The sequence below is a fragment of the Psammomys obesus genome, unplaced genomic scaffold (genome assembly GCF_907164565.1).
Source record: "Psammomys obesus unplaced genomic scaffold, mPsaObe1.curated_primary_1811, whole genome shotgun sequence".
NCBI lineage: Eukaryota > Metazoa > Chordata > Mammalia > Rodentia > Muridae > Psammomys > Psammomys obesus.
In genome coordinates this window covers 11,938,919-11,950,613 of record NW_026596162.1, presented here as the reverse complement: position 1 = coordinate 11,950,613, position 11,695 = coordinate 11,938,919, and the positions used below count along the sequence as shown (strand labels likewise).

At 42.4% G+C, this 11,695-nt stretch overlaps 1 protein-coding gene across 5 annotated transcripts in view; it reads right to left on the bottom strand.

The window, feature by feature from the left end:
* Positions 1 to 189: 189 nt before the first annotated feature.
* The window catches only part of Kdm1b (lysine demethylase 1B), a 40,954-nt gene continuing 29,448 nt past the window's right edge, over positions 190 to 11,695 (bottom strand). For all 5 annotated transcript variants that reach the window (XM_055595185.1, XM_055595184.1, XM_055595186.1 and 2 more), the window contains 7 exons: positions 10,524 to 10,655; positions 9,960 to 10,034; positions 6,877 to 6,993; positions 6,046 to 6,171; positions 5,155 to 5,271; positions 3,595 to 3,747; positions 190 to 1,893 (listed from right to left, as the gene is read on the bottom strand). In XM_055595185.1, the coding sequence (XP_055451160.1) occupies positions 1,810 to 1,893; positions 3,595 to 3,747; positions 5,155 to 5,271; positions 6,046 to 6,171; positions 6,877 to 6,993; positions 9,960 to 10,034; positions 10,524 to 10,655 (804 nt within the window). In that variant the 3' untranslated portion in view covers positions 190 to 1,809. The remainder of the gene's footprint in view (positions 1,894 to 3,594; positions 3,748 to 5,154; positions 5,272 to 6,045; positions 6,172 to 6,876; positions 6,994 to 9,959; positions 10,035 to 10,523; positions 10,656 to 11,695) is intronic.

The following is an 11,695-nucleotide window of genomic DNA, read 5'->3' as shown; positions in this document are numbered from 1 at the left end:
CTTAAATGTCATCTCTGTGGCGAGAGGATTTAGTGACCTAGTGTATTATATGACTTGGGAGTTCTTTAGTAATAACTGATCATTGCACAGAACTAGTTTAATATTTTGACCATTTACTAGTAAGTGCTTTTGCAGCAAATGCTTAGACCAAAAATTTTAAAGGATTGGAAATGAGGTTGACAGAGTGAATGAATGCTATGAACATTTATTATGAGTATTTGCAAAAAAAAAAACTACTCATTAAAGCACTTTTACATAACCAGTTATTCATAATATATAGTTAAATCACTATAAGTATACTTCTGTTCATTAACAAAAAATCTTCAGATTAAACACAGCAACTCAAAAGTACCATAGCTCCTATAGGACAATATATGAGATTAATAAGTACGTCACTTGAAATGGGAGAAAATTAAATACACACATTTATAATTGAAATAGCATAATACAAACTCCAGTGCCTAGAAACTAAATAACTTAGACTGAACCACTTCAAATTTAACGCTTTACATTTATCACTTCACACACTAAACATTTTAATTACACTTGAAAGCAGAATACTTCCCTTATCAGTACCAATGAGTCTCAACAAATAACCTTTACAGTACAGCGAATAATAAACTTTAAATATGTAGTCATTAGCTTTGTATCATACTTTTGACAGGGGAGGGGATATGTCTAGACTGTCTAAAGCACACTTCCCTGTACATTCTTTGCATAAGGTCTTTTGTTAACCTAATTGTGAATTTCAGAAATACCTGATATTTCAAAAAGTGGCTTTAAAGTCCTTTGTAGCCCCCTTTAAAAGCAGACCAATATAATTCAAAGAAGAATTGTTCAAAGACTTTTTAAAACAAAAGCATACTTGTAATCTATTAATCAACTGAAGTTTCTTGGCAGAATAGGTATCCTAAAGATCCTGAAAACCCATGTTTATTAAACAATCTTTAAGTGGAAAAGTTGCCATGTTCAGACTTTAACATATGGCTTATAAAGTAGTGTGCCATGTACCAAGATAGTTAAGATTTTCTGCAGTTTTCCAGTGGACCTACCTTTGGGAAATTTACTGTAAAAGTCACTTTAAAAATAAGAGGGGCTTTTAGCTGTTCTGTAAAGATTCTTGCTAAATGTCAAGTGCTAGCCCCCACTATTACCACCTTGGTTTTGTAATGTGAAAACACCCTGCACCTGCTGAGTGTATGCATGCACACGCATTTCAGGGATTGCAAGTCTAGAGTTGCTGATGAGTGTGCACAGATCTAAACTATCAAATGTACCTGAATTGAAGTTTCAAATACTCAATGAAAAGTATAAAATAGCTCACAAATGTCATGTCACACCTTGAAATTGCTGTATCAAAAAAGAATTGTAAATTTTAAGGAAAGCCCGTGATTGGAGCTGTATAAAAATATTAAGGCTCATTGGTAAAGGTACTGATAAATTGTCACAGAAAAACACATGGCTTCTCTAAGTTTGCTAGTGGCTCCTGCTAGATTACTTGGTTTCACAGTATATGAAAAGTAATCTGCCAAACAGAATGTCCAAATCTAACCCCCAACCAGAACTAAGGTCTCTATGGTATACTGTGCCATCTTCTGAAACCCATTTGACTTAGCACTAATTGGACATATGAATAAATATAAGTGCCTAGAAGGATTTTGAGGGTCAGTGGTTTCAGAAGAGTGAAATGGGTTTACATTTTCCTATCACCACAGAAACACTTCAATTTTACTATACAGTCCCCTCTCTTACAAAACTTAACCTGTGTTTCAAACTTTTCCATTTGGGAAAGGTCCATACAAGTTCTTTTTAAACAGCTGCAATCTTGCTTGCTTCTCGAACACCACTCAAATATGCCCCAGTAACAGTTTGTGGGAAATGCCTATTTGTTGCCTGTAGGGAGGGGAAAAAAGCTGTTTCAGACTGTGCATAAATAATTGAGATGACGTCAAAAGTATCACCTTATACTTTTCTGGTCCACCTAAAAAAAGACTTGTGTATTTGTGAAAAACCCTCTTCGCTTTTGCTGTACTTGTCAGATTCTTTTACAATATGCATCTGATGTCCCTGCCAAGTGCTGCAGCATACATGGAAATACTCCCTAGGATGGTGAAAAGTGAAGTTGTGGGGAGAAAGTATGAATCACACTAGCCTCAGAAATGGATGTGAGAACAGCATGAGAATACCCAGGGAAAGCAAGAAAGGCATCTAAATCCTGTCTTAGTGTAAAGCTGCCATCTCTAGAAGCAGAAGGCAAATGCTGCCTAGCATACGGCCATTATGCCTCACTTGCTCACAGCTGGTTCTTTAAAATGTACTTTTGTCAAAAATCACAACAAAACCTAACTTCCTGATAAAGCCAGATTTGTAATTACAAATTACAATATACATATATGACTACAGGTTATACAGCTGCCTTTATGTTGGGATGGAGAACAGGAACTAACAAAAGGCAAAATAATTTTATAAAGAATCGTTGGGAAATTTCAGCCGTTAGGGCTTGCAGAAACCTAAGAGACAGCTGGTTTCCAAAGAGGTTCAGGGAGCAAGTGGTGTTATCTGGTTGACAAATTACTTCAAGCACAAAGACCTATACTTAATCTTCAGAAATCCTGTCTAAGGAAAAACAAAAAGAAAATAGGAAACAAGATTGAGCTTTGGCATGCCCCTCTCCCTAACAAAAACATGTTAAATACATATCCTTCATAATTACCAATGATCTTTCTGATATCCAGAATGCTTCAGAAGCAAAGCTACTACAAAAAGGAAACCTCCCAAACACTGCTGGAGCTGTTAGAAAGCTTTTTAAAAGTGCCTCACAACCAACAAGAAAACATTTTTCAAAAGCCCAAGTAACCAATGAGACAAGTGTGAAGTCTGAATGGATGGAGAGGGGAAAATGAAAACTCATTTCAGAATGGCAAGCTTACCAAAATAGCATACCAAATAGACAAGAAAAATGGAAAAGTCCATCTAGCAGAAGACCCTACTATAACCTCATGTCAGTGAACAGCAGTGCAAAGACTCCAAAGGTTTCAGATAGTAAACCAGCTAGGAGAGGAAAGTCTGAATGAGGGGTAGAGGAGATAGGCACCAAAATAATTACCCCGTGACCACCTATCAGAAAGCTTTTTAATAATGAAACCTCAGCAATAAACATTACAGTTCACATGACAGTTGAAAACATACAAATTAAGTGTGTTGAGTCACACCCATAATCTCTAGAGTCTAGGGCAGGAGGATTGCTGCAATTCAGCCTGGACTACAGAGTGAGGCCTGGTCTTAAAAGAGCAGATAGCAACCAGGTAAAATTTAAAAGATTGGTGCCGAGACTAAGTGGACTACACTTGACAGGGCCAGCCAAGTCACACCAAATCACACAGTGTCAATAGAAATACTTCAAAGACAGAGATAGGTCTACCAGAAAGATCTGTTCACAGACATTAGACAGTGAAAGTGGAATGAAGAGTGCTTCTGCCACTGAGTCACAAGACCTTCAAACATACCTGATTTAGGTTTTAAGACTGTGTTGATAACATTTTAACTGAAAAAAAAAAAAAAAAAAGAATTGAGTTTGGTGTCAAAAATATATACCTCGCCAGCAAAAAAGACAGTTCCTTGTATTTCTTCAGCAATGATGTCATAGGCCTCGCCGCTTCCAAATGTCTTCACAAAACTATAAGCCATCTGGATCCACGGTTCTGTGCTCCACCGTGTGACGAAAAACTTTGTGGGATCTGGGATCTCCTTATTGTGCAAACACACAAACAGGTTATTTAAAAAGGGACTTGGATACAACCACAACCCAGTCAAAGAGAAGCATTTTTCCCCACCGAGGCCTGAGCTAAACTGTGGTAGCTTCCTAAGCATGGCATGTCCCTCCTGCCCATAAACTAACTGTTCCTTTCCCTTCCCCATTGATCTTTATGTCTTGCATCTATGTTTCACCTGCCAATTTTACCAATGGCTAATGTTACGTCCTGGCTCCCATGAAAAGCCAGTAAAAGTGGAATCGATCCCAATGAAGTCTTCCAGAAGTAAAGGGGATGTGTTTTAGTCACTAAACTTAATTTTGTCTGCAGGCCTCTGACAAGCCTTTACATAAATACTTTCCTATATAAACTACAATTCTATACAACTACAGGTGAAAACCCAAGCTGATGACAGTGACTGTGACAAAATACATCAGATCCTATGCTACAAAAAATGCCCAACTACTGAATTCTCCTTGACATTCATGTAACTTCTGAGTTATTTTACTTCCATCTCTACTCTTCGTTAGAAAAGACAGGTCAAGGCTACTTGCGATCTCCAAAGAATGGAAAGGTACTTTTAGCTCCTTAAAGGAGAGACTTGTGTGTGTAATGCACTAGAAAATTTGGGAAAACATTCCTCCTTAAAAGGAATGTTCTATATTGCTCAGTGAGACGGCTCCATAGGTGAGGGCACTGCTGCCAAAGCCTGATGACCTAACATCTCTGGAACTCATGGAGTAGAAGAAGTTGTCCTCTGACCTGTACATGTGTAACAGCATGCACGCGCTCATTTATATACATAGATATTTTTAAACATAATATTTTAGTCAAAGTTATTTCAGTGGTTTGGGTAAACAGTTTAAAAAAATATGGCCTTTTACAGGCTTAGGAAAGAAAAATAAGTGTAAATGATTTGAGAAGAAAAAGACAGTCTAGCCATTGACAGACCCAAGGTCAAGTACTATAACCCATTAGAACGGGATTTAAGAGATTGAGTCTTTAATAGGTAACTGAATTACAATAGGGATGTTAGAGAAGGGCTAATTCAGTGTAACCAGCATCTGTCAGATTTAGACTACAGAAGGAAAAGATTCAAGGCCTTCAAGAACATCTATATAAGCCACGAAGAGTCCTACAGAGACCAGTACAGCTGGACACCTTGAGCCTGGCCCTAAGCCTATAGAATTAGAGTCTCGGCACCTGTGCTGTGGCATTTGCTAGGGCAGTCCTGACCCTGCGCTGGGTGCTCAGGTGAGAGGGGACTGCAAGGAAAACCCTCGGGACCTCCCGCCTTGATCCCTCTGTATTCAGTAATGCGCAGATGGGCTCTAGTCCCAGCTGCTCAGGAGCTCACATTGACAGTAAGCACTTTCTTCCTTTCAAGGAGGGTTGTTCTCACCTGCTCCTTAAACAGCTCCCGAAGAATGCCCATGCACTGCTGCAACACCTGCTTGTCATCCATGGTCCTGAGGGACGCCACTGCCTCCCCTGTGATCACTGACATCAGAACACTCTGCTGCTTTGCAGGCCCGCAGGGAAAAGGACAGGATGCATGGTTTAAAACCCTTAGTTCCAGAGAGGGCCACGTTCTAACTGCACTCATTGCATCCCACTGTTCTCTCATGCATGTAACTCACCCCCTCCCTCCCAGCTCTGCTGTTCCCTGCTAGAAAGAAACACGCATAGCATAAATGTCAAATTCAAGGTTCCTTTGGCTGTTTATGAAATTTTGTTTGAGCAGCACAGAAAGAATGAAAAAAAAAAAATCTGCAGGAATAACTAAAACCTTCCTATGGCTTCCACATGAAAACCCTTTAAGACATTTCCCCAAAGTGAGGAAAAGTAGGAAACAGCAGCCATTGTTCCTTTTGTTAGCAGCAAGACCAGGGGATATTCCCCTGGCTTTCTACTCCCAGGGGATACTCTACCTCTCTCACACACATCTGCTCCCATCTTGCTCACAATGGACCTCCCATATCCAGCCTTCTAGCTCAGTAGAGGCAGTAGTTAAGTAGTTTGGTTCACTCTCTGACCTTAGCTGAACAATTCATTTTCTGCCTGAAGTAAGCTTTTCACAAGCACTGGGTCATGCCCCAGGGAACAGAATTGAGACTTTTAAGAAAGCAGGGTAAGGACTGGGACTCCTTTCCCGTAGGAAATGTCCCAGTCAAGGCATCTTCTCCACATACCATGATCTACACCATCGTTATACTCATTCCTGAGCATGGCACATAATTAGCAAACCCTAATCTTCAAGAAGGGGAATTCAAACCATACTAGAAATTTTTACCTGGGGGTCCATGTCATAGAATACAGCAAAGAGGCCTCGCTGGCTGGCACTGGGAGGAACGTGACCAAAAAAGTCAGCCCCTTGAATTTTACTGTCCCAAAATCTATATGGAAACTGCAAGGCAATCTGGAAAGCAAGCACAGAATGGCTAAGGTCACAGGCCATCTCAAAGCAACCTAGATGTCTACTCAGAAACAACTACACTAGGTTCAAAATTGTCCATCCCCTACCTAGTTAGTCCTCCCCTGGGCTTTTGGCTTACCAAGAAGCTACACACCCCTCAAGAGGCTTTCCAGTAGGGCACTGCCTGACTGCTAAAAGGAACCATAACATCTACAAACAACCCCTGGGCTCACTGGGACCAACCACTGGGAGAAAGGATGAACACAGGAAGCAAAACAAACAACCGCTTTAGCAAAACCTCAGATAACCAGCTTCATCCCCTGCTGGCCAAGGCAGGCAGGCCAATAATTTCAGCACCGATAGGTAGGGGCAGGAAAATCAGGACTTAAATCTACCCCTCAGCAACATAGTTTGAAAGCACTATGGACCCTGTGTAAGGATTAGCGAAAACTGATTAGGATCTCCTAAAAGTCAAAATGGAATTCAGCTAGACTTTTTTTATCCAAATTATATCAAAAAATTTTAAAATATGGCTAAGCTTTTTCTTAACATCTTCCCATTTTAACTGATATTTGACAACTCATACATGTATAAAGTACATTCTGTTTACTCTTGTTCCCTTTTGTTTGCCTAACTGTACAATAGGTTCCTGTCCAAACAAAACTGTCAGGTATCCCTGAACCCTTAGGCTAAGGTAATTTAGGTCACCTTTTCAATGATGCCTGCACCCAAGCTACTGATGGCCTTCATCTTCTTCTCTGACAATGGTGGATTAAACTGGATGGCACCTCTCTGCAGGATGGCCAACGGTACAGTGACTAATACCTGTGGGGAACAATTAACAGGTAACACATAACACCAGCTGAAAGTACCCATGCTTCTGAGTGGCTCATACAACACCCAAACATTTCTATTTCTAGTCACAAAACTGTCAACATCTCACTTTTTTTTTCTGCACTCTCCATTTGAGATTACAGGTTGTTCGTTGCACAAGAATGCCTGGACGAGCAGAAATAGCATCCACATAGGAGAGTACCTCCCTGATGGCTAATGATAGTGCTGGGTCAGGAGGGCATACTTCATCTCTGAAAAGCAGTGCAATGAAGAAAATGCCCTGCCTCCAGAGGTGGAGTCAAAATGATCATGGCAGCCTGTACTATATAAGAAGTTCCAGGCAAATCAGATACACAGTGAGATCTTGTCCACAGAAAATGAAAGATGGGGAGGACAGGCCCAAAATAATCAGCTTGTTTCATCATTCTCAATACCATCCCTGCCAGCAGCCTATATAATAAAGGGAATGTCTGCCCTTACTAACCTCAGAATCAGTAATACTTAAAACTTGGAGGCACCAATAAGCTCTATAATTGATAAAGCATATCACAACTATTAGGGTTATAACTGTGAAACCACATGAGAATTTTTTAGTGTTCTGCCTGCAGGCCAGAAGAAGGAACCAGATCTCATTATAGATGGTTGTGAGCCACCATGTGGGTGCTGGGAATTGAACTCAGGACCTCTAAGGAAGAGCAGTCAGTGCTCTTAACCTCTGAGCCATCTCTCCAGCCCCAACACATGAGAATTTTTTAAGCAAAAGTGTTTTACTACAAGGTCTCAAGTGGTTCTAAATGTCAAACTAAGCTCTTTTAAGATTCTTAAAATCTTAAATCTGGGTATGGTACCACAGGCCTATACTGTTAGCACTTAGAAGATTAAGGCCAACCAAGGCTACAAACCAAGGACCTATGGGCAAGAAAAGGATCCTTGAGGCCACATAATAAAACCAAGCCATCAGAGAAAATGGTTGTCTCACTTAACTGTTCGGAAAGTTGTAGTTCCAGAATCACAGCTCAATTAAGAAATCACTACTACTGCTACCAGCATCAGAATCACCACACATATAGAAAGACTTGCACCAGCAAAAAAGGCCCCTTCCTTTTGGCTCTCTGGGATCTCGGCTATTCCTGCTACAGCAGAACCGGAAGCCTTGACCACTGTGTTGTCAGCAGAGGCAGCAGTACTGAGGCAAAGCCAAGCAGGCCACACCTCCCAGATGTGTGTGCAACTTACTGGGTCTCACTCATGGGGAAAACTTTAGCAACAAGGACATCTGGGAAGAGGGAGGGAAGGAAACACATCCATTTCTCCATATCTCAGAACCAGATAACACAAGCGTGATGCAGCCGACTCTAAAACAGCCTATCTACTCGCATCCTCAAATATTTCCTACACTTGCCTTAACTACCAATTCCTGAATCAGAGCAAGTCCAGCATTCTGAGTTTTGTCCCTACTTTCTGCCACCCCTGAGTCTTAAGTGTAAAGTCCTCCTACAGTTTACATCTGTTCACATGCAGAAGGGCCCACACTCACAGCCGTCACTGCCATGTACCAGCTGACACGGCAACTGCGAAGAAATTCGTGAAACCTAGAAGCCTTGCTAACAACAGCTCCGAAAGCACAAGCTCTTGAGTGAGCCACTAGGCCAGTGGTGTAAACACACCCTGCTACAGTCCCTCACAGCTTTACAGCCCCTGCTGAGAAGAGATGCTATACAAACCGTGATGAGTGCTAGCCACGTCATGAAAATATCTGCTTTAAACACTTCAAAGCGCGGTGTGCAGCTAGGCCCTGACTGATCTGGAAGACCTACATACAAACGCTCAGAGTGCATGTCTAGCCAACATGAACAGGGTGACCTGGCAGAACACCAGGTAGCACATCATCCTAGACACTAAGACGCATGCAGGCAGGCAGAAGTCCATCCATTGACTGTTAAGCCGAGTTGCAATATTAAAATATGGTACTTGAAATTGCTAACCTCAAGAACGTTATAGCAGGAGTTTACAGACAGTGACAGCACCACCCAGGGACTCTCAGCAAGCTGCACGGAGGCTCATGAGAGTCTTTAACACATGCCACACCAATACAGTGACAATCCTGGCAGGGCGCTGAGGCCCGCTGCAAGGTCTCCCAGCCAGAGGATGACAGTTTAAGGTACTCCCAAACCCAGATAACCTCTAGGCCCTGTCCTCCCCATGTGACATGCAGTCCTTTGTTTCTGTATTAATAATCAGGACTTTGAAAAAGTATCAGATGAGGAGAAAGCAAAGCTAGTCTGCCAACAGGTGACAGGATCCATCAGTGAGATCTCTTTATCATCATTCCAACTCCAGAAATAACCAAGCTTTGGGGGTTTATTAACTCCCTTCTGCCCCCAAGGAACTGCTTTTATTTTCCAGTACTGGGCTTCACACTCTGACTTCACGAACAAGCCCTTGCACTATCCAACTATTAAAGCTGTTTACCAAAAGTCCAAGTTACATGAAGGAACTTAAAACTACATGAAAGTACTTAAGCTACAAGAAAGTACAGTTTCAAGACAAAACCTGAATTTGAAAAGGGTTCCAATGGAAAAAGTGCAGAATTCAACACACAACCTCTCCAAGCCCTTTCCACCCTACCAGAGTTGTGCTATAACTCTTCCCAAACTCATCTGGCCAAGGCACTTTCAAAGAGGAAGATCTGAGGATGGCACCCAGGTCCTCACACTTGAGTTCCTCTGGGAATTTTCTTATTCAATTAGAACCAATGTTCCGTAGGCCCATTTTAAGGAACACAGAATTCTATCAGCCACCTGTTTGGATGGCGCTATTTCAGATTTGCAACACTACTAATACTACTGCATTAGAAATCAACAAGTCTCTCGGCAGGCGCCAAGGACAAACTGATGGGAAAGCCTGTTTTCTTCCCCCACAGGCCCTAGACAGTACAGTAGAATCCTAGCACCTACCTTCTGTGCAGAATGCTCCACACCATCTGCCGTGGTGACCTTTACTTCACCTCCAGCATAATCTATACTCTGCACCTGTTCAAGACAAACATTTCACAACATCGTGAACGGGAGGACTCACCAGCTCCCACGGCATGCGTGCACTCGCTGAGGCTGTGGGGACCACTGAGTGCTGGCATGCGGCACTCTTGAGTGATTACAACTGCACTCCAAGTGTATATACATGTCAGGATAACGGAAACCCACCCTGTGTTACAGCACCCGTGAGGAAATCGTCTCCGAAACTAAGATGATGTGAGCCCACAAAGATGAAGAACTGAAGTGTTAGATTAGGATTAGAGATGTCGGGAGCTACTTAAACAGTGTAAGTTAGTGCACTGTATACCTCAGGCACTATTTAACTGAGTGGCTGTGCTCTCAGCCTCAACGTGTTGTGAGATACTGGCTGGTTGTTCAAACAAACACCAATCTCCTCAAATCACATTACCAAAACTACAGCCTCCCAAAACTTCACATCCTCCCCAAACAAGGAAAAACCAGAGCCTCCCTCCAATCTATACTCACTGGAGACTTGAGGTGAATGTCTAGTCCTTCAGCTAGTTTTTCAATAATAGTGGAGTAGCCAGGAGTTAGAAGGGTATGGTCACCAGCAAACTGAGCAAAGAATTCATTGTGGTCCCAGGAGCGAGCAGACACCTGGGAAACAACACAAGATGTTAGGAAGCCATGATGTAAACCTTGCAGCTGCCCCTCAGGACATCAAAAAGAAGCTCCAGGTGGAAGCTGCCACCCCTGGCAAGAGGGGGAAGTAAGGACAGCCAACCAGCCCCAGTGGGCACTACTCTCTGGGGAAGGTAAACTATGTGACACACAGAAGATTTATACAGACATGGCTGTTCATGGCCTCTGTAATTCTAGTACTTAGAAAACTGAGGCATTGCCCTAAATTCCAGGCCAGCGTAGACTACAGAGACTGCATCAAAATAAAGTGGACAGCAGCTGAGAAAAGCATCTGAGGTTACCCTCTGGCCTACGCAGGCACATGTTAACTAGTTGGAGCATGGGCACAATTCCTTGATTTAAGGGGAAAATTCCTTTTCTGCACCAGCAACTCTGGCAAAGGCAAGCTCTATGGAAATCAAACTGTATTTGATCGGCTCCACAGGAATACACCAACTTTCTGTCCTCAACAAAGGCAGGAGTTCCATAGAGGCCAAGATGCAGCACACTTAGGGGAAGTGGTTCAATTCAAACTATAATGCAGAGCAGCATGGAGGTGGAGGGGTCCTCGAGACTGCTTAAATCCACACGGCTTCTCAGCAGGGTAATGGAGGGCTAGATTCAAAGCAAGTAAATGAATAAGGCAAGCTTGAAATTTAATTCTATGAGACAAATGGAACAGAACTGTGAGTCTACATTATTCTGGTGTCTTGGAGCAATGTTTTTAGCAACATGGCTATACTAAAGTGACTCCCAGGCCACTGTGCAGGATGGGAAGAAACTATTAACACCCTCAGCCCAGTAGCCCTCCTCCCATCTTGGATCGCACAGACTGAGCTTTTTCACAGGCGGTATGGTGGTACATGATGTACTCCTATCTCCCGGGAGGGTGAGGAATGAGGAACTTTGATTCAGGAGCAGCCTGGGCTACAGAGCAAGTACTTATCTTTTTAAACAACAAACAACTCAGCAACCAAGTGTGGCAGTATGTGCCTGTAACCCCAGCAACATGGCAG